Below are 20669 nucleotides of genomic sequence, written 5' to 3'. Positions count from 1 at the left end.
CTCCCGCTAAGTGATTTCTGCAAAGATGTGGTGGTGAGGAGAGTGACCAAGGAGAGGCAGATGTTTGGAACTGATGAAGTGAACATCGGCTGGTTTCACCAGTAATTCATCAATTCCTTTCTTCTCCTAGAGTGCTTTCCAATATGGCCACTTGGGCACTCATTTCGGATGTTCAAAGCACAGACCAGATTCCCACCCATACTCTCATTTCCTAGGCCAGCTTCCCTGGGATCATGAGACTCCTATCCCTTTGAACTGGAAGCATCGGACCTTCAGAGGTTCAGGAAGAAGCGCTGAAAGCTTCTCTGCATATTCGTGGATCGGAGGGTGGAAGAAGACGGCACTTGTGTGCCATAGGCGGCCAAGCTGCTTTTGTGCCACTGCGTTTACTTTCCTGGATAAACAGAAGAGCAGAGTTACCCACAGTGCCAGCGGGCATGTCCCTCCCAACACAACACAGGCCATTGAACTCAAACCCACAGCTATTTCTCAAAGAGTTTCAAGAGGCTGATTTCATCCCCACACAGGAAAGAGCTTCTCTAACCACCAGAGGTATCTGACAATGGGATGTGTTGCCTCAAAATGTAATGAATTCCTCACCAAGAGAAGTGTTCAAAAGGAGACTTATGTGCTGGGGATTTTAAAAGAGAAATTCCTAGTATAGAAAGAAGTTGAACTTACAATCTCTTCTAACTAGATTTTCTTATTAACTACACTTTGAACAGTTTGGAAAATAGAGACAACTAGAAGTAAGCCTGAGTGTCTTCCCATTTTATTCTAAAGAATTATAGATCCATCAAGCACATGTTTACAAGATCAACAGTTTTTCCTTTAAAGAAGATTCCAACATTTGGGTCTTAGTAGTGGTCAGCGTTGATGAACACTGACTGTGTAACCACATTCTGTGAAGGATCTGAAGGTTCACGTTGAAGGGCAGTAGGAACTACGGGTAGACAGGTAGGTGGGACCTGACTTGGAATGCTTCGAAAAGACAGGCCAAGGTGTTTGAACTTGATCTAAAGGAGAGCAATTGCCAAAGTCTGTTACACACTAATTCTGTTTTTATTAATCACTGGCATACCAAAAAAAAAAATCATCAGTTCAGTGGTTAAACAATTTTGAGAAATACCAGATCAGATTTCTTTACGGCAGGACTTGTCAGTACCTTTAATAGGCTAATGTGCACTGTGTCTCCTCAGGAGGAAGATAGAGTTTAAAGTGTTTCCCAACCTTATTTTCTAATGGGATCCTTTACCAATGAACCTCTCCTGTGATCAGTGTCCCACAGAACTCACTTTGGAAAATTGTGGAGTATCAATAAACTCTAAAATAGAAGAGACACTTGACAAGAGCATTGTTTAGCAAAGTAAATCTGAGAACCACAAGAAGGTAGAATGGAGGGGTAAGACTGGTAGTGGTGAGGCCAGCTGGGAGGGCATGGTAGCCTTCCAGGTGTGGGAGGAGCAGAGCTCCTAGGAGACTGGGGCTACTGGGAATTAGTGAGAGGGGTCACTAGAAGAGGCATTTCAGCAGAGGGAAAACTAGACCTCGGTGTCAGGTTGGTTATACGGAATGAAAGGCAGAAAAGAGTCAAAGATGACTTCAATATTCTTGCCTGTAATATTGGGGAAATCCCAGGATTGGTTGAGAAACACAGTCGGTTGTCTTAACTATCCAGCTCCTAGCAAGGACTTTTGCAGAGGAGGTGGCTCATATGTGCTTCTAGAATAAATGAATGTGTGAATAGAAAGAGTTTTGTGGAAAGCATGGTGGATTTGGTCTTGGCAATGTCGAATTTCAGCCGATGGTGGAATATCATGGTCAGGGGTGTCCTGGAGGCTATGGGAAATATGGGGCATCTTACAGCCCACTTTAGGTGTCTTAGAGCTATTATCATAGCTTTGTGAGAGGCCAAGGCTGAAGAGTTGGGTGAGGCTGCTGAAAATGTAGGAACTAAATGAACAGACGTGGGGAGATGAGGTGGACCAATTCTATGGGGGAAATGATAAGAGATGAAGGGAGTATAGAGAGAAGAGCAGAGGGCTCAGGAAAGAGCTCGAGACACTCAGAGTTAGGGGGTCAGAGACACAAGCTGAAAGGTCAGGGGGAGATCAGGAGAAGCACCAAGGGCATGAGAGCCAGTGGGAGTTGTTGATTCACAGGCACAATGTTGCATGTTATTGGGAGGATTCAATGTGAATGTTTAAATGTGTTCTCTACTTCATTTTTGTTTACTTACTTCATGCATGTTTGTCCTATGTTTTAAACTGCATCTGAAATTTATTTTGCATGCTCCTCAGGACCTGGTATGTGACTAGTGCCTCCTGAAGATGCAAACAGGAAGGACAAGGCTATGGGAGGAATGGGCGAGAGCTGGACCTGGAGGTTTAACTCCCTCCTCATGGGTGCTTGTGGAGAAGACCTTTTGCCCTTGCTTCCACAGAAGGGCCTGAACCTACACAATTTATTTAGACTTGCTGCTTTATTTTTGTCCCACGTACTATGAGTTTTATTGGTCAGATTATTAAAGGCAAGCCAGAATAGACCTTAAAATTAGATGGCTCCACGCAAACCAAAAGGACAACAGAAGGACCTGCCCAGGGCATCTGTGTGTGCGGACTGATAATCAAGGTCACAGAAAAGCTCAAGATTAATGGAGCCATCCATTGCCGGTGTAAATTTCCAGCTCTGGTTACATCTTTCTCTTATCATCTTTTCTTTCCTCCTTCATGGCTCGAAGTTGATGAAGAAGAGCTAGAAGTGACTTCTCATCTCTCATTATCTCCCACCTGCCACCTGCTCTGTGTTCTCTGAGAACCACTGGCCTTTCCCTTGTTGTTTGCCTTTTCCTCAGTGCATTCCCTCTCTTTGGAAAACTGTAGTTACTGAGGAGACACATACTCAGAGCCACACTCCAATCACATGGTACAGACCTCACTGCATGTGCCATGAGGATGATAAAATCTTGAATTGTCAAGAAAAGGTAAAGGACAACGTTAAGATTATTTTTGTTACCCAGGAAATAAGAGGGAGCATCATGTTAGTTGTAAACCAGAATGCATCTAAGGAGAAAGAATTTTTAATTGAGGTTCTTTTTTTTTTAACATCTTTATTGGAGCATAATTGCTTTACAATGGCGTGATAGTTTCTGCTTTATATCAAAGTGAATCAGTGTATACATATACATATACATATATCCCCATGTCTCCTCCCTCTTGCATCTCCCTCCCACCCTCCCTATCCCGCCCCTCTAGGTGGTCACAAAGCACCGAGCTGATCTCCCTGTACTATGCAGCTGCTTCCCACTAGCTATCCATTTTACATTTGGTAGTGTATATATGTCCATGCCACTTCGTCTAGGCTTACCCTTCCCCCTCCCCGTGTCCTCAAGTCCATTCTGCACGTCTGCATCTTTATTCCTGTCCTGCCCCTAGGTTCTTCAGAACCATTATTATTATTTTTTTTTTTTTAGGTTCCTTGTATATGTGTTAGTGTACGGTATTTGTCTTTCTCTTTCTGACTTACTTCACTCTGTATGACAGTCTCTAGGTCCATCCACCTCACTATAAATAACTCAAACTTCGTTTCTTTTTATGGCTGAGTAATATTCCCTTGTATATATGTGCCACATCTTCTTTACCCATTCATCTGTCAATAGACACTTAGGTTGCTTTCATGTCCTGGCTATTGTAAATAGTGCTGCAGTGAACATTGTGGTACATGACTCTTTTTGAATGATGGTTTTCTCAGGGTATATGCCCAGTAGTGGGATTGCTGGGTCGTATAGTAGATCTATTTTTAGTTTTTTAGGAAACTCCATACTGTTCTCCATAGTGGCTGTATCAATTTACATTCGCACCAACCGTGTAGGAGGGTTCCCTTTTCTCCACACCCTTTCTAGCATTTATTGTTGTAGATTTTTTGATGATGGCCATTCTGACTGGTATGAGGTGATACCTTATTGTAGTTTTGACTTGCATTTCTCTAATGATTAGTGATGTTGAGCATCCTTTCATGTGTTTGTTGGCAATCTGTATATCTTCTCTGGAGAAATGTCTATTTAGGTCTTCTATTTTTGGTTTGGGTTGTTTGTTTTTTTTGCTATTGAGCTGCATGAGCTGCTTATAAATTTTGGAGAGTAATCCTTTGTCAGTTGCTGCATTTGCAAATATTTACTCCCATTCTGAGGGTTGTCTTTTCGTCTTGTTTATGGTTTCCTTTGCTGTGCAAGAGCTTTTAAGTTTCATTATGTCCCATTTGTTTATTTTTGATTTTATTTCTGTTTCTCTAGGAGGTGGGTCAAAAAGGATCTTGCTGTGGTTTATGTCATGCAGTGCTCTGCCTATGTTTTCCTCTAAGAGTTTTACAGTGTCTGGCCTTACATTTAGGTCTTTAATCCATTTAGAGTTTATTTTTGTGTATGGTATTAGGGAGTGTTCTAATTTCATTCTTTTACACGTAGCTGTCCAGTTTTCTCAGTACTATTTATTGAAGAGGCTGTCTTTTCTCCATTGATTCCGATCTGGATTCCTTTTATTTCTTTTTCTTCTCTGATTGCTGTGGCTAAAACTTCCAAAACTATGTTGAATAAAAGTGGTGAGAGTGGGCAACCTTGTCTTGCTCCTGATCTTCGTGGAAATAGTTTCACTTTTTCACTGTTGAGAACTACATTGGCTGTGGGTTTGTCATATATAGCCTTTATTATGTTGAGGAACTTTCCCTCTATGCCTACTTTCCATGGGGTTTTCTATCATAAATGGGTGTCGAATTTTGTCAAAAACTTTTTCTGCATCTCATGAGATGATCATATAGTTTCTCTCCTTCAATTTGTTTGTATGGTATATCACATTGATTGATTTGCATATATTGAAGAATACTTGCATTCCTGGGATAAACCCCACTTGATCATGGTGTATGATCACTGTAAGGTGCTGTTGGATTCTGTTTGCTAGTATTTTGTTGAGGATTTTTGCATCTATGGTCATCAGTGATATTGGCCTGTAGTTTTCTTTGTTTGTGACATCTTTGTCTGGTTTTGGTATCAGGGTGATGGTGGCCTCGTAGAATGAGTTTGAGAGTGTTACTCCCTCTGGTCTATTGTGGAAGAGTTTGAGAAGGATAGGTGTTAGCTCTTCTCTAGATGTTTCATAGAATTTGCCTGTGAAGCCATCTGGTCCTGGGCTTTTGTTTGTTGGAAGACTTTTAGTCACAGTTTCAATTTCAGTGCTTGTGATTGGTCTGTTTATACATTCTATTTCTTCCTGGTTCAGTCTCGGGAGGTTGTGTTTTTCTAAAAATTTGTCCATTACTTCCAGGTTGTCCATTTTATTGTCATATAGTTGCTTGTAGTAATCTCTCATGATCCTTTGTATTTCTGCAGTGTCAGTTGTTACTTCTCCTTTTTCATTTGTAATTCTATTGATTTGAGTCTTCTCCCTTTTTTTCTTGATGAGTCTGGCTAATGGTTTATCAATTTTATCTTCTCAAAGAACCAGCTTTTAGTTTTGTTGATCTTTGCTAGCATGTTCTTCATTTCTTTTTCATTTATTTTGGTCTGATCTTTATGATTTCTTTCCTTCTGCTAACTTTGGGGTGTTTTTGTTCTTCTTTCTCTAATTGCTTTAGGTGTAAGGTTAGGTTGTTTATTTGAGATGTGTCTTGTTTCTTGAGGTAGGATTGTATTGCTATAAAGTTCCCTCTTAGAAGTGCCTTTGCTGCATCCCATAGGTTTTGGGACATCATGTTTTCATTGCCATTTGTTTCTAGGTATTTTTTGATTTCCTGTTTGATTTCTTCAGTGATCTCTTGGTTATTTAGTAGTGTATTGTTTAGCCTCCATGTGCTTGTATTTTTTAGAGATTTTATCCTCTAATTGATATCTAGTCTCATCGCATTGTGGTTGGAAAAGATACTTGATATGATTTCAATTTTCTTAAATTTACCAAGGCTTTATTTGTGACCTAAGATATGGTCTATCCTGGAGAATGTTCTCAGGCACTTGAGAAAAATGTGTATTCTCTTGTTTTCAGATGGAATGTCCTATAAATATCAATTAAGTCCATCTTTTTAAATGTGTCATTTAAAGCTTGTGTTTCCGTATTTATTTTCATTTTGGATGCTCTGTCCATTGGTGAAAGTGGGGTATTAAAACCCTCTACTGTGATTGTGTTACTGTCGATTTCCCCTGTTATGGCTGTGAGCATTTGCCTTATGTATTGAGGTGCTCTTATGTTTTGTGCATAAATATTTACAATTGTTGTATCTTCTTCTTGGATTGATCCCTTGATCATTATGTAGTGTCCTTATTGTCTCTTGTAATAGCCTTTATTTTAAAGTCTCTTTTATCAGATATGAGTATTGCTACTCCAGGTTTCTTTTGATATCCATTTGCATGGAATATCTTTTTCCACCCCCTCACTTTCAGTCTGTATGTGTCCCTAGGTCTGAAGTGGGTCTCTTGTAGACAGCACGTATACAGGTCTTGTTTTTGTATCCATTCAGCCAGTCTATGTGTTTTGGTTGGAGCATTTAATCCATTTACATTTAAGGTAGTTATTGATATGTATGTTCCTATTACCATTTTCTTAATTGTTTTGAGTTTGTTATTATAAGTCTTTTCCTTCTCTTGTGTTTCCTGCCTAGAGAAGTTCCTTTAGCATTTGTTGTAGAGCTGGTTTGGTGGTGCTGAATTCTCTTAGCTTTTGCTTGTCTGTAAAGATTTTAATTTCTCCATTGAAACTGAATGAGATCCTTGCTGGGTAGAGTAATCTTGGTTGTAGATTTTTCCCTTTCATGTCTTTAAATATGGCCTGCTGCTCCCTTCTGGCTTGCAGTTTCTGCTGAAAGATCAGTTGTTAACCTTATGGGGATTCCCTTGTATGTTACTTGTTGCTTTTCCCTTGCTGTTTTTAATATTTTTTGTTTGTATTTAACTTTTGATAGTTTGATTAATATGTGTCTTGGTGTGTTTCTCCATGGATTTATCCTGTATGGGACTCTCTGCACTTCCTGGACTTGACTATTTCCCTTCCCATATTAGGGACGTTTTCAACTATAATCTCCTCAAGTATTTTCTCAGTCCCTTTTTTTTTTCTCTTCTTCTGGGACCTCTATAATTCGAATGTTGGTTTGTTTAATGTTGTCCCAGAGGTTTCTAAGACTGTCCTCAATTCTTTTCATTCTTTTTTCTTTATTCTGGTCTGTGATAGTTATTTCTCCTATTTTATCTTCTAGGTCACTTATCTGTTCTTCTGCCTCAGTTATTCCACTCTTTATTCCTTCTAGAGAATTTTTAATTTAATTTATTGTGTTGTTCATCATTGTTTGTTTGCTCTTTAATTCTTCTAGGTCCTTGGTAAATGTGCCTTGTATTTTCTCCATTCTATTTCCAAGATTTTGGATCATCTTTACTATCATTACTCTGAATTCTTTTTCAGTTAGACTGCCTATTTCCTCTGCATTTGTTTGGACTGGTAGGTTTTTACCTTGCTCCTTCATCTGCTGTGTATTTCTCTGTCTTCTCATTTTGCTTAAGTTACTGTGTTTGGGCTCTCCTTTTCACAGGCTGCAGGTTCATAATTCCTGTTATTTTTGGTGTCTGCCCTCAGTGGCTAAGGTTGGTTCAGTGGGTCATGTAGGCTTCCTACACAACCATGTGGAGGGGACGACTGGTGTCTGTGTTCTGGTGAATGAGACTGGATCTTGTCTTTCTGGTGGGCAGGACCACGTCTGGTGGTGTGTTTTGGGGTGTCCATGAGCTTATTATGATTTTAGGCAGCTTCTTTGCTAATGCATCGGTTTGTGTTCCTGTCTTGCTAGTTGTTTGGCATGGGGTAGCCGGCACTGTACCTTGCTGGTCATTGAGTGGAGCGGGGTCTTAGAGTTGAGATGGAGATCAGTGGGAGAGTTTTTGCCTTTTGATATTACGTGGAGCCGGGAGGTCTCTGGTGGACCAGTGTCCTGTACTCAGCTCTCCCACCTCATAGGCTCAGGCCTGACACCTGGCAGGAGCACCAAGACCCTGTCCACCATATGGCTCAGAAGAAAATGGAGAAAAAAATAGAAAGAAAGAAGGAAATAAAATAAAATAAAGTTACTAAAATAAAAAATTATTAAAAATTAAAAAATTAAAAGTAATAAAAACAAAGAAAGAAGAGAGCAACCAAATCAATAAACAAATCTACCAATGATAATAAGCTCTAAATACTAAACTAAGATAACATAAAACCAGACACAAATTAGATGCAGAAAGCAAACCCCAAGTCTACAGTTGCTCCTAAAGTCCACCTCCTCAATTTGGGATGATTTGTTGTCTATTCAGGTATTCCACAGATGCAGGGTACATCAAGTTGACTGTGGAGATTTAATCCGCTGCTCCTGAGGCTGCTGGGAGAGATTTCCCTTTCTCATCTTTGCTCGCACAGCTCCCGGGGATCAGCTTTGGATTTGGACTCGCCTCTGCGTTTAGGTCACCTGAGGGCATCTGTTCTTCGCTCAGACAGGACGGGGTTAAAGGAGCAGCTGATCTGGGGGCTCTGGCTCACTCAGGCCGTGGGGAGGGAGGGGTATGGATGCGGGGCGAGCCTGCGGCGGCAGAGGCCGGTGTGATGTTGTACCAGCCTGAGGTGCGCCGTGCGTTCTCCCGGGGAAGTTGTCCCTGGATCCCGGGACCCTGGCAGTGGCAGGCTGCACAGGCTCCCGGGAGGGGAGGTGTGGATAGTGACCTGTGCTCGCACACAGGCTTCTTGTTGGCGGCAGCAACGGCCTTAGCGTCTCATGCCCGTCTCTGCGCTGTTGGCCGCGGCTCACGTCTGTCTCTGGAGCTCCTTTAAGCAGCGCACTTAATCTCCTCTCCTTGCGCACCAGGAAAGAAAGAGGCAAGAAAAAGTCTGTTGCCTCTTTGGCAGCTCCAGACTTTCCCCCGGACTCACTCCCGGCCAGCCGTGGCGCACTAGCCCCTTCAGGCTGTGTTCACGCAGCCAACCCCAGTCGTCTCCCTGGGATCCGACCGAAGCCCGAGCCTCAGCTCCCAGCCCCGCCTGCCCCGGCGGGTGAGCAGACAAGCCTCTCGGGCTGGTGTGTGCTAGTTGGCACCGATTCTCTGTGCGGGAATCTCTCCGCTTTGCCCTCCGTGTTTCTGCGCTCTGCTCCGTGGCTCCGTGGCTCCGAAGCTCCCCTCCCCCCGCCCCCCCGCGCCCCTCCCCCGTCCCTCCCCCCCGCGCCCCTCCCCCCGTCCCTCCCCCCCCCCCCCCCCCCGTCTCCACCAGCGAAGGGGCTTCCTAGTGTGTGGAATCCTTTCCTCCTTCGCAGGTCCCATCCCTATTCTTTTATCCCTGTTTTTTCTTTTTCCTTTTACCCTACCCAGGTACGTGGGGAGTTTCTTGCCTTTTGGGAAGTCTGAGGTCTTCTGCCAGCGTTCAGTAGGTGTTGTGTAGGAGTTGTTCTACATGTAGATGTATTTTTGTTTTTTGTGTGGGGAGGAGGGTGATCTCCACGTCTTACTCCTCCGCCATCTTGAAGGTCCCCCCTTAACTGAGGTTCTGAATCATGAACATGATCATTAGCCTGTTTTCCGTATATTTTTCTGGAGTGAAAAACCCAGAATTTTAAGGATACTCACGGGTGGCAGTGACCAACACTGACAGTGACAATCCCAGAAAAGAAATCCAGGTATCTGTTTCCTTCATAATCAAAGAGCCACTCCATGTGCCCCTGGTGGAGCAACAAGGGCTCTGAGAAGTAGGCTGTCAGCACAGGAGAAAGATGTTGCTTGTGGATCTCCAGGACTCGATTATAGGCAAGGGACTGTAGGTAGGCAAGATTTAAGTGTTTAGCATCTTCCTTATCCCCACATCGCTTACACCGTCACTAGCAGGTCCACATAGCAGTGCCTGGCCTCCCCACCAACCCGGCACAGGGCTGCTGCCCTTGCTCACCAGGGCAGCTACTTGCCCAGTGACCTCCTTGCAGGACACACACCCAGGTCCTTCCTCTCAAGTGGAGGAAATTATTCATGTGGTCCTTTAATCCCTTTCTAGATCAAACATGGAGAAGGGGGCTGGAATTTTCTACCTCTCAATGGAAAACCTTGGCTTTGGGTTAATTCTAGCTGTGAAAAAAAGTAAAAGACTTTGGAAGTAAATGTCTGAAGTAATGTGTTTTTTTTCCTCTGTAGTTTTTTTTTTTTTTTTTTTTTTTTTGAGAATAAAAGAATGGGGCTTCCCTGGTGGCGCAGTGGTTGGGAGTCCGCCTGTCGATGCAGGGGACACGGGTTTGTGCCCTGGTCCGGGAAGATCCCACATGCCTCAGAGCAGCTGAGGCCATGAGCCATGGCCGCTGGGCCTGCGCGTCCGGAGCCTGTGCTCCGCAACGGGAGAGGCCACAACAGTGCGAGGCCCGCGAACCGCAAAAAAAAAAAAAAAAAAAAAAAAAAAAAAAAAGAATGAAGTGCTTGTGGTGTTTATGTCTTTAATTATAAAGCCTCTGTCCTATAGTTCTCTTCTCTGTGGGTCCCTCCTGACTCTATTAATTCTACAATTTCTAACTTATGAATATTATGTAGGATGAAGGGGTGTTGGGGAGAGAGGGAGACAGAGACACAGAGAGGGAGAGAGAGAATGAGTCCAATATTTATTAGCCTGAGAGCAAAATAGCCTTCACATTTGTGATCTATGTATTTCTTTGTGTGTGTACATCTATGCCTACATCACTGTGATACATATATTGTCATGGACAGTCTCTTCCTTGTATTCTCTGTCTCCTTCTGTTTTGTCTCTCCATCTCTGCCTCTGTCTGTCTCTGTCTCACACACACACCAACTCATGCAATGCCACTGAATGGGGTAAAAGAGTTCAGATGCTCCCAGTGACTTAAGGGATAGGACATCTGAGATGGATGGCTCAGTGGCAGGCAGGGCCATCTGTGGTTCCTTCTTGAGGAAGCAACTATGTGAGGCCTCCCAAGAAGAACCACCTTGTTGGGATATTCCTAAAGCTCTTACTCTCACCTGGTATCTTTCAGGTGTGAAGTCACACGGAGGCATGCTGGGCTTTGTATGAAGACCGGACTTGGTTACAGATGTCCAGAAAGCACCTACTGAAAGTGAAGTGAGTTAGTGTCCTCAGCTGAACATCACACAAGAGCGTTCGTAAGAATCATCTATAGTTACCTGAATCAAAGTTCTGAGGCACTTTTGTTTATTTCTTATTTAAATCAGCCTTTGGATTTAAAACTGAGGTATCTTTTTTTTTTTTTTTTTTTTTTTTACAGCTCAGAAAGAGTTTTACCCACAAGGCAGCCAAGCGAGGAGACTGGAGGACAAGTCTCAGAACTGCCTCCCCAGTTGGGATATTTATGGAATAAGCAGGGTGGTCTTAGATGTGGGGAAAGGTAATTGGAGGTAGGGAAGAAGGTGAGGTAATTGGTGCCCTGCGCAGGTGCATCTCGGTTACGAAGTCTGCATATTCAAAACAGAGGTGCCGAGCGGCGCGGATGGTGGAGTTTTCCAGCCTCTGATGTCACCAGGCCAGTGAGCGCAGGCCCCAAACTGAAGTATCTTAATAATGAATTTTCTTAAACAACAAGGTCCTAATGTACTGCACAGGGAACTATATTCAATATCCTGTGATAAACCATAATGGAAAAGAATATGTAAAAGAATATATGTGTATAACTGAGTCACTGCTGTACAGCAGAAATTAATACATTGTAAGTCAACTATGCTTCAATAAAATTAAAAATTAAAATTGAAAAATAATGAATTTTCTGGAGAAAAAAAGAGAGCTCCTCTCAAATCTAGTCAGGAAAGGCACAGAGGATACTGGGGGAAGTCATGGTTTCTACCACCTGGGTCCCTCACAAGCTTGGGAAGTTCCTCCCTCTGCTGCCTGTATGGACTGTAATTCTCTGTTCAGTTCAAACTTCTGCCAGGGCCGGGGGTTGCAGGAGTCCATTCTCTGTCCATAGAGGTGCTTTCTAAGCTTTGACCTTCCTAGTCCCTGAATCCCAGTGCCTAGCCCAGTTCCCAGTACTGGGTTGGCTCCAATAAACAAAGAACAAATGGCTTTTGACTATTCTTGTAGGGGATGAGGAGAGAGAGGTGCTAGGCCATGTACTATAATAATAAATACATGCAAGGAGATCCGGAAGACAAAACCTTCCTGTAAAACACAACTTGAAGTCCATGACAACACAGGACCATGGCAAAGAAAAGATAAGCTGAGCCAGAGGAATCATTAAATATTTGAAGCTAGAAGGAAGCTTAGTTTTTTTGGGGGGGTGTCAAAATGCTCATTTTATAGATGTAGAAACCAGCCTAAAGTGGTAAGTTGATTTGTTTAAGATCACCAAGCTAGTTAGCTGCAGAACAAGAACAAAACTCCCAGTTTCTGACTCCCAGCCTGGTACCGTTTCACTCATTCACTGGCCACCTCCATTCTCTTCTGCTAGCACAGATATTGACCCCTCTATAGCAGTGGGATGGAATAATAGAATCAGAGAACATCGGAGCTGGAAGAGTTATCTAGAAACTTTATAAGTACTCTTAGAAGAGAATGCTGCTAATTTTGAGGATTCAAGGTCAGTATCGAGAAAATTTTACAGGTGGAGAGAGCTGAGGAAATGATGTCTCTTGTTCAGCATGAAGGTTTGAATCCGTGGATGTAATGTTGGTGTTTTGTGTGGCTATAAAGTCACCCTCCTGAGAAACACAATGAACAATTGTGTTTTTAAATGAATCTGGAAAGTAATGACACCGACTCTGTTTCTTTCAGAAAAAGCTCATCCACTTTTCTGCTCTAAATAATCACGAATGTCGTTAATTTGCTCTTACTTTAAAAGCAAGTGGCTTTTGGCTATCCATACATAGAAATGACCCAAAAAATAATAGCTAAGTTTTCTGAGAATTTCACCTTCTCAAAAGCTTTTCATTGTGTCTCTCTACATTAGTTACTGTTCTGATATGGGGAAAAAATTCTGAGTGTTTCTAAGAATTCTAATTCTCTTCACTCCTGCAGTCTCATTTTCCTATCTGCAAAATTGGAGTTACCCATTGAGGAGGCTGAAAGGTCTCTTGACTCCAAAGTTACAGGAAATTATGAAAGTAGTCTGGAGGGGGAAGAAAGAGAGTTGGAAAAATTTGATAAAAAAAGCTTGAATTTTAAATGGTCAAGTACGTATATTCATTAATTCTTTTGTTTGTTCACCAAACTGATAGGAATATGATGGCTGAATGAGTGCTCAAAATGAAATACATAAAATTCTGCTCTCAGGAAGGAAGGAAGGATGGAAGGAAGGAAGATTAGCAAGCAAGTAGGAAAAATAATAAGTCAGTAAGTGAAATAAGTCTAGATTACATCTCACACTTGTATGTGGAATCCAAAAAATGAAACAAATGAATGACTATAACAAAACAGAAACAGACTCACAGATATAGAGAACAAACTAGTGGTTACCAGTGGGGAGAGGGATGAGGGGGAGGGGCAAGGTAGGGGTAGGGCACGAAGAGGTACAACTACTATGTATGAAATAAATAAGGTATGAGGATATATTGTACAGCACAGGGCATAAAGCCTGTATTTCATACTAACTTTAAATGGAGTATTATCTATAAATATATTGAATCACTACGTTGCACACTTGAAATTAATATAGTATTGTCAATCAACTGTACTTTGATAAAAAAAGGAAAAAAGTCTAGACAACATCTTCGAACAGCTGAAAACCTCTCTCGCTAAACAACCCAAACTCAAAAACAACAGTACATTTAATAGTTGATTGACAAAAAGAAAGAACATGCTTCCGTTTTCATTATTTGCTGGAAGAAATTCAAACCTAAACATGTTGATAGTTGCCTGCATTCTTTATTCAAAATAGCCTATTTTTTGAGGATGGCATAGAGTTGAGGATTGATAAAGCTTCTCTTGGGCTCCTGGAAATCGTGTGTGCGCATGTGTGCACCTGCCTGTTTGCACGCCTGGGGCCCAGGAGTGTGGGGCTAGTGGTGGTGGAGAGAAGACAGCACCAAGGGGGTCGGGGAAGGGAGAACTGAAATGTGGGTTCATAAAACTGAATCCCACATCTATTTCAGCATAGAAAATTTTCTGTATCTCTCTTTTATCATTTTGGCTGGTCTGATGTTGCCTTTTTAAGCCTGATGCTGAACATGGATGACAACTAATGATTTTCATTAAATTCATCAACTTCCACTCAATTCATTTGAGCAACTCAAGACATTTAAAGATGGCATTTGGGGTGGGCAGGGGGAGGAATAAATTAGGAGCATAGGATTAATAGATACACATCACTATATGTAAAATAGCTACACAACAGGGATTTACTGTATAGCACAGGGAACTATATTCAATATCTTGTAATAATCTGTAATGGAAAAGAATCTGAAAAAAGGATACATGTATAACTGAATCACTTTGCTGTACATCTGAAACTTATACAATATTGTAAACCAACTCTACTTCAAATAAAAAGATGGTTCGGTTTGGAGACCACCACCACTCTTGACAAGTGGGTAACTAGATTTAATTTTCCGGCTGCCTAATTCTCACCAACAGAGTTCCACTACAGACAAGTCACCTTAGCTCTGTGTTCTTTCTCCCAAATCATAGTATCAAAAAGTGAAAACCTGTTGGGCAAGGTAAGTGAGAGAAATCCGTTTTTGTAGACATTTGAAAATTCTAGGGGAAATTCTCTTTGTAATGACGAAGATTTTTCTAATATCCACAACCAGCTTTCAACACAGGGTGGGTATTTATTAAGAGCCCGTGACTCTTTCAAATAAAAAAAAAGGTTATAAAATATTTGAAAATACACAATGGGCATACTTGGTAGAACATTAAGGGAATTTATTAAAATGCTAACGATGCCTTATTTCTGCGTAGCATATTAAGTCACTTTAAAAAAGCTTGTCACTTTGGGTATCTCATCTGATACTCGGGCTAGCCAGCGAGTTAGGAGAGGAAGATTTTATCATTCACATTAGAGCTGAGGCCGTGATTAAACGTGAGGTAATCGCAGTTTTGAGGTCCCACCCTCACCCCCCCATGGGGCTGAGGGCCTGAGGCCACCTCCTTTCTCCCTTCATAAACTGTCCCACAGTCTGCAGGAAGTTATGGAAGATGCTCATCCTTGATTGAACTGTGTGCTCTAAGTGACCGGATAATAATACCAGCTGCCTGTCTCCCGCCAGGGAAGTCAAGGGAAGGGCGTGAGACCTCTGAAGGTCTCACATCTGAATCAGATGTCCCTGCTTCTGGATCTGAAGTCTTGAGCAAAGGACCTGGATGGAGGGATTAGCTGGAGGTCCTCATTAGAGCCATGATGTGCTTCCGAGGCTGTTCCTGCCTGGAGTTCCTGCTGTTTCCATGGGGCTTTCCCTGGTACCTTTGCACCTCCAGTCCTGTCCACCTCCTCACCTTCCTATTGATTCTTATAGCCCCTCCCACCTTCCCTCTGTATCCTTCCAATAAATGTCCTTTTCCCTAAGTAAACCAGGGCCAATTGCCATTGTTCACCAGCAAGAGCTCTGTCTGATTCCCAGGCAGGTGGCTCCATCCTTCCTTTGGTATTTTTGGGAGCAGACCTTCTCTGAGCCCCTCCTGGCCCTCTGCTGGGCTTAGGTCAGTCCGCAGATGGCAGCAAGGATGGCCTGGAGGGGCAGGCGGGACACCTACCCTTAGGGCTAATTTGAATGTTTTTCTTAGAAAAGTCTTTGCAGGAGGCTTGGGAAGTTTTTCAGGTGGAAATGGGTGTTATTTGCAATCCACTTGCTCTCCTGTGCACCCCTCCTTGTGGGAGAGAAGGCAGGTGATAGCAAAATGGTATGTTTGAGCATACACTCCACCTGCCTAGACATGTTATAAATTTAATAATCTTTAGCTAATTAGTAAGAAAGAAGGCATGGCTGAGATATTTTCTCCATTCTTTTATCCTGAAAACAAATTGCTCCTGTAACTTTGTGGACATAGTGGGCCTAAAGTGATTGTGCCTCTCAAACAGAGGTAAGGCTGAACATTGTATGCACACATATATCACATAATATACATGCAGGTGTTCTACAAGGATTTTGACATACTCTTTATCTTGGCTGCACCATGCGGCATGTGCGATCTCAGTTCCCCAACCAGGGATTGAACCCTCGCCCCCTGCAGTGGAAGCTCAGAGTCCTAACCACTGGGCTGCCAGGCAAGTCCTGCGACACATTTTTATTTTTGCATATCTGACAGCTTTTTTTTTTTTTTTTTTTGCGGTACGCGGGCCTCTCACTGTTGTGGCCTCTCCCGTTGTGGAGCACAGGCTCCGGGCACGTAGGCTCAGCGGCCATGGCTCACGGGCCCAGCCGCTCCGTGGCATGTGGGATCTTCCCGGACCGGGGCACAAACCCATGTCCCCTGCATCGGCAGGCGGACTCTCAACCACGGCGCCACCAGGGAAGCCCCTAACAGCTTTTAACGCCAGGTGATCTTCCTGTCTAACATGGCCCCTGCCTCCCCCTCCGCCCATTTTATTTTTCTATTGCCTCACCATGATTTGGCTTGATTTACAGCATGTATCTCGACTGGATTTCATTTTTTACATATTTACCTGTTTATTTGTTTATGCTCAGTCTCCCCCACTGAGGTATGTAAGGGCTGAGATTTTGTTTTGTTCAGGTGTGTGGTAGGTGCTCACATACTTACTGCCTAATGTCTATTTGCACCTGGCAGATTCTTAAGAAGGGTGTGTTCAGTGAGTGTGTGTTTGGATGAACAAACAAGCAGGCAGGTATTTAGGACTAGTAGGTAAGAAAGTAGAAGCCAAGTCCCAAAGGTTTTGGAAAGACCAGGTATGACATCCATGTCTTCGTGTGCTGGGTTTGCAAGGTTACTTTTCCCTGGTAGTGCCCTTGGTGGAGCCACGTGAAGGGGTCCTCAGTGAGCTGATCAAGATCTCTAGGCACGGAGCCTCACCTGCCATTTCCCGGCCCCTGCTCCCACCATCAGCCCAGCTCCACAACCCTCAGGGCAGGGGTAGGAAAGGGGAAGAAGCAGCAGAGAGGGCATTTTCTCTTACTTTGTCAACAACCGGTACCTTTAGGGTAGTGTCCTCTTTACTGAGCATAAGACTCTGGGTATAATTCTAGCTCCTTCTCAGGAAATGTTGGAGTTAAATAGTGTTCTGGCGAAAGACCCATGACTGGGGGAAAAGACAAATCCAAAAGGGTGGGTAAGAAAGGGCCTGGTGGAATCGCTCTGACTTTGGAGCGAGACAGACCTGGCTTTGAACCCCAAGTTGTCACTTCTATGTTTCTGCCTTTGACCAAATTTCTTAATTATCCTTTATTCTTCTGTCTCCTCATCTGTGAAATGGGATAATAGTACTCCCTAAGAAGTTTGGTTGAAGATGAGAGGAGATAATGCATTTAAAGCATCAGATATGTATTACGTTTCAAAGAAATCCAAGTGTTAAGGGGGAAAAAAGCAAATGGAAGAGGAAGGAAGGAGATAGGAAAAGGAAAGATGAGGAGAGAATGAAGATAAAATTGATCATGATGGGCAATGGAAAAGGGTCCCCTGTGTTTGTTTGGGGCCTGTGGGGCACAGGGTCCCACTATGACACATCAGTGTGCAAATGCCTACTTACGCTCGAGTTTGCAGCAGGGAAATTGGTGAGGAGGTGGTAGGCTCCTAGTGAAACAAGATAGATGTGAAAAATCAGGAACACAAGGCACATGAAGCCACCACCAGACCTGGCTACCCCAGGTCTGTTCCTGCTGGAGAAAGAGGAGAGTCTGAGTGGAAGAAGAGGGCTCAGGGTCTAGACCTGGCTTCAGTGACTTTGGGTAAATGACTACACTTCTCTGAGGCGGTTTCCTTGTTAGTAATTGAGGGGGTGGTACCACTTTCTGGAGGCCAGGAGGAAATTTGTGTGGATGCTTTTATATTTTTTAAAATAGTTATCCTCAAGCATCTGTATACTACAGTTAATACTTTATTATTTTGAATTGCTTTCTTTTTCTTTCTCCTTTATATTACTGCGACTGTTTTTATTTTGAAATTGTGTATAGTTAGGTTTTATTATCCATGAATTTCATTTCAAGATGAAAGGAAACATTACAAATATTGGACAGGAGAAGGGGGCACTGGGTCTGACAAGGTGAAGTCTAGCTCACAGGTCTTAGTGGACTTGTCTCTAAGACCCTATCCGGGTCTAACATTCCAGAATTCCAGGCAACAGGCTCCAGAGCTCAGCCCTTCCCCTCTCTCTGACCCTCTGCTGACCCACGTCCCTCTGGTTTCCACTCACCTTTGGGGGAAGGGCGTGTCTTGGGAGTCCTGGGAGTTGAGCTCTCCAGGTACAAAGCTCTCAGCAAATGTCTCCAGGCTAGAGTCATCTCTCCCAGTCAGGAAGCAAATCCCCGTGGAAGCAGGTCTGAGGAAGGGCTCCACTGCTCACTGACCAGCTGGACTTTGAGATTAGGACGGAAGGGGAGGAGCTACCCAGGGGAGTCCCGGAGGGGTTACTGCTTCCACTTCCGGCAGGTCCCAAGGAGAGAGAAAGAGAAAGGGAGTGGGAGAGAGGGAAGGAGGGAGGGAGGGAGAGAGAAAGAGAAAGGGTGTGAGAGAGAGGGAAGGAGGGAGGGAGGGAGAGAGAAAAGAGAAGGCAGGCAGGCATGCAAAGCAAGGGTCTTCTGGCTATTTTGCTAGTTTTATGTCCCATCGGGGTCTCATCAGGATGAGAGTCTCTCTGTGGAAGGGTGGTGATGGGCCTGCGGGAGGGGTCAGGATGTAGTTGCAGGGGTCAGAGACTTAGAAAGGAGAGGAGTGAAAAAGAGGGAGAGAAGGAAGATATTCATGAATTAAATGGGTAAAGACACTGGTTTTCGTACTGGGGGTCTTGAAGGAAGACAAGAGGGATAATGGAGAAGGAGATAGTCCACGGGAAAGGAGAAGGGCACCAAAAAGCTAGGGATGGCTCTGGACAGCTGTGTATCCCCTTAGGTATCTGAATAGGGCAAAAAGGTGAGAGCTAAGGAGTTAGGGTGCTTTATTTTTATTATGTTTTAATTTCTTAAATTCCCATTTGTCACTCCCGACTCCCCTGCACCCCTAATCTACATAAGCAACTATTTTGTGTGTTTAATATATACCTTTTTGTTGGTATGTATTCTTGTAAAATGTTTATTGTTTGGGGTGAATGCATTTTAAAAAATTATTTATTTTTGGCTGTGTTGGGTCTTTGTTGCTGCGCGCGGGCTTTCTCTAGTTGCGGCGAGCGGGGGCTACTCTTCATTGAGGTGCGCGGGCTCCTAATTGCAGTGGCTTCTCTTGTTGCAGAGCACGGGCTCTAGGTGCGCGGGCTCAGTAGTTGTGGCTCGTGGGCTCTAGAGCGCAGGCTCAGTAGTTGTGGTGCACGGGCTTCATTGCTCCACTGCACATGGGATCCTTACAGGACCAGGGCTCGAACCTGTGTCCCCTGCATTGGCAGGCAGATTCTTAACCACTGCGCCACCATGGAAGTCCTATGCATTTTTATTATTTATTTATTTATTATTTTTTTATTTTTTTTTCGGTACGCGGGCCTCTCACTGTTGTGGCCTCTCCCGTTGCGGAGCACAGGCTCCGGACGCGCAGGCTCAGCGGCCATGGCTCACGGGCCCAGCTGCTCAGCGGCATGTGGGATCTTCCCGGACCAGGGCACGAATCCGTGTCCCTTGCATCGGCAGGTGGACTCTCAACCACTGCACCACCAGGGAAGGCCATGCATTTTTAGTTTATGTCAATAGGTGTGCTTTTTTTCTTTTTTCACTCAGAACCATGTTTTAAAAATCCATCCAGGTTGCTGTGAGTATATCTCTTCCGGGTTTCCAGCTACTCTGGACTGGGTGTCCATCTGCCTTTGCAAGGCAGTGCCTAAGAAGGGAGAGCGACAAGGGCAGTAGGAGCTGGGAGGGTGAGGGGGTGTTGGGCTAATAACTGGCTCCCATCCACAGAGGGCAAGGAAGAGCCAGGCCTCTCCACAGTGCTAGGTGGCAGATTTAATAAACAAGGGAACTTATGAGGCTTGTCTTGGGAGAGGGTCTCTGCATCTGCCCACTGGAATCTTAAAATTTTATATAGAGGCCTTAATTGGGTTCAGTAACGTACACCGTCCAATCATGTACACATTACTCTCTCAAGGCTGCATCCTTGGACCAGCTCTCACTGTGCTAATGATGGGAAGAATGTATATTCCAAGGACAGAGGAGGGGGTGAGAGCCTCTGAGTGCGTGGATCCAGCTCTCAACTTTCTCCTCCAACAGGGTGGGACTGGGGGAACAGCATACAGGGTGTACATCTTGTATCACCTTGCACAGGGGACAACTGGCTTGGCCACACCCCCCACATCTGGGAAATAACCTTTTATCCCTAATGCCCATAAGAGGTGAGGTTACCAGGTAAGCACAGAAAGGTTTTAAATTCAATGTCAAGTGTCCCCTTTTCCATGGGCTCCCAGCTCCCAGCCCATCCTGCTCTGGGGCTGTAGGAAGTGGTTCTGTGATCTGGCTGGTCAAGTGCTGTGGGAATGACACATGTCAGCAAGGCCAGTGGTGAGGCGAGGCCAGTGGAGATGCAGCCAGTGGAGATGCAGCCTCTCCCTGGGGTGCCCAAGCTGTCACGGTGTTGGACTGAGGTGAG

The 20669-nt window shown here is 43.9% G+C and overlaps 1 protein-coding gene across 2 annotated transcripts in view; it reads right to left on the bottom strand.

The window, feature by feature from the left end:
- Positions 1 to 18434, bottom strand: part of AGXT2 (alanine--glyoxylate aminotransferase 2) — a 43784-nt gene extending 25350 nt beyond the window's left edge. The window contains exons 1-4 of one of the 2 annotated variants that reach the window (XM_082623540.1): positions 18298 to 18434; positions 11006 to 11094; positions 9620 to 9804; positions 271 to 394 (exon numbers count right to left, since the gene is read on the bottom strand). In XM_082623540.1, the coding sequence (XP_082479666.1) occupies positions 271 to 394; positions 9620 to 9804; positions 11006 to 11094; positions 18298 to 18385 (486 nt within the window). In that variant the 5' untranslated portion in view covers positions 18386 to 18434. The remainder of the gene's footprint in view (positions 1 to 270; positions 395 to 9619; positions 9805 to 11005; positions 11095 to 18297) is intronic. The other variant, XM_082623541.1, reaches the window with a different exon arrangement.
- Positions 18435 to 20669: the final 2235 nt, after the last annotated feature.

The sequence above is a fragment of the Mesoplodon mirus genome (assembly GCF_964341445.2).
Source record: "Mesoplodon mirus genome assembly, chromosome: 5".
NCBI classification, from domain to species: Eukaryota; Metazoa; Chordata; class Mammalia; order Artiodactyla; family Ziphiidae; genus Mesoplodon; species Mesoplodon mirus.
The sequence above is the reverse complement of the archived record's forward strand: the minus strand, read 5'-3'. Positions and strand labels throughout refer to the sequence as shown.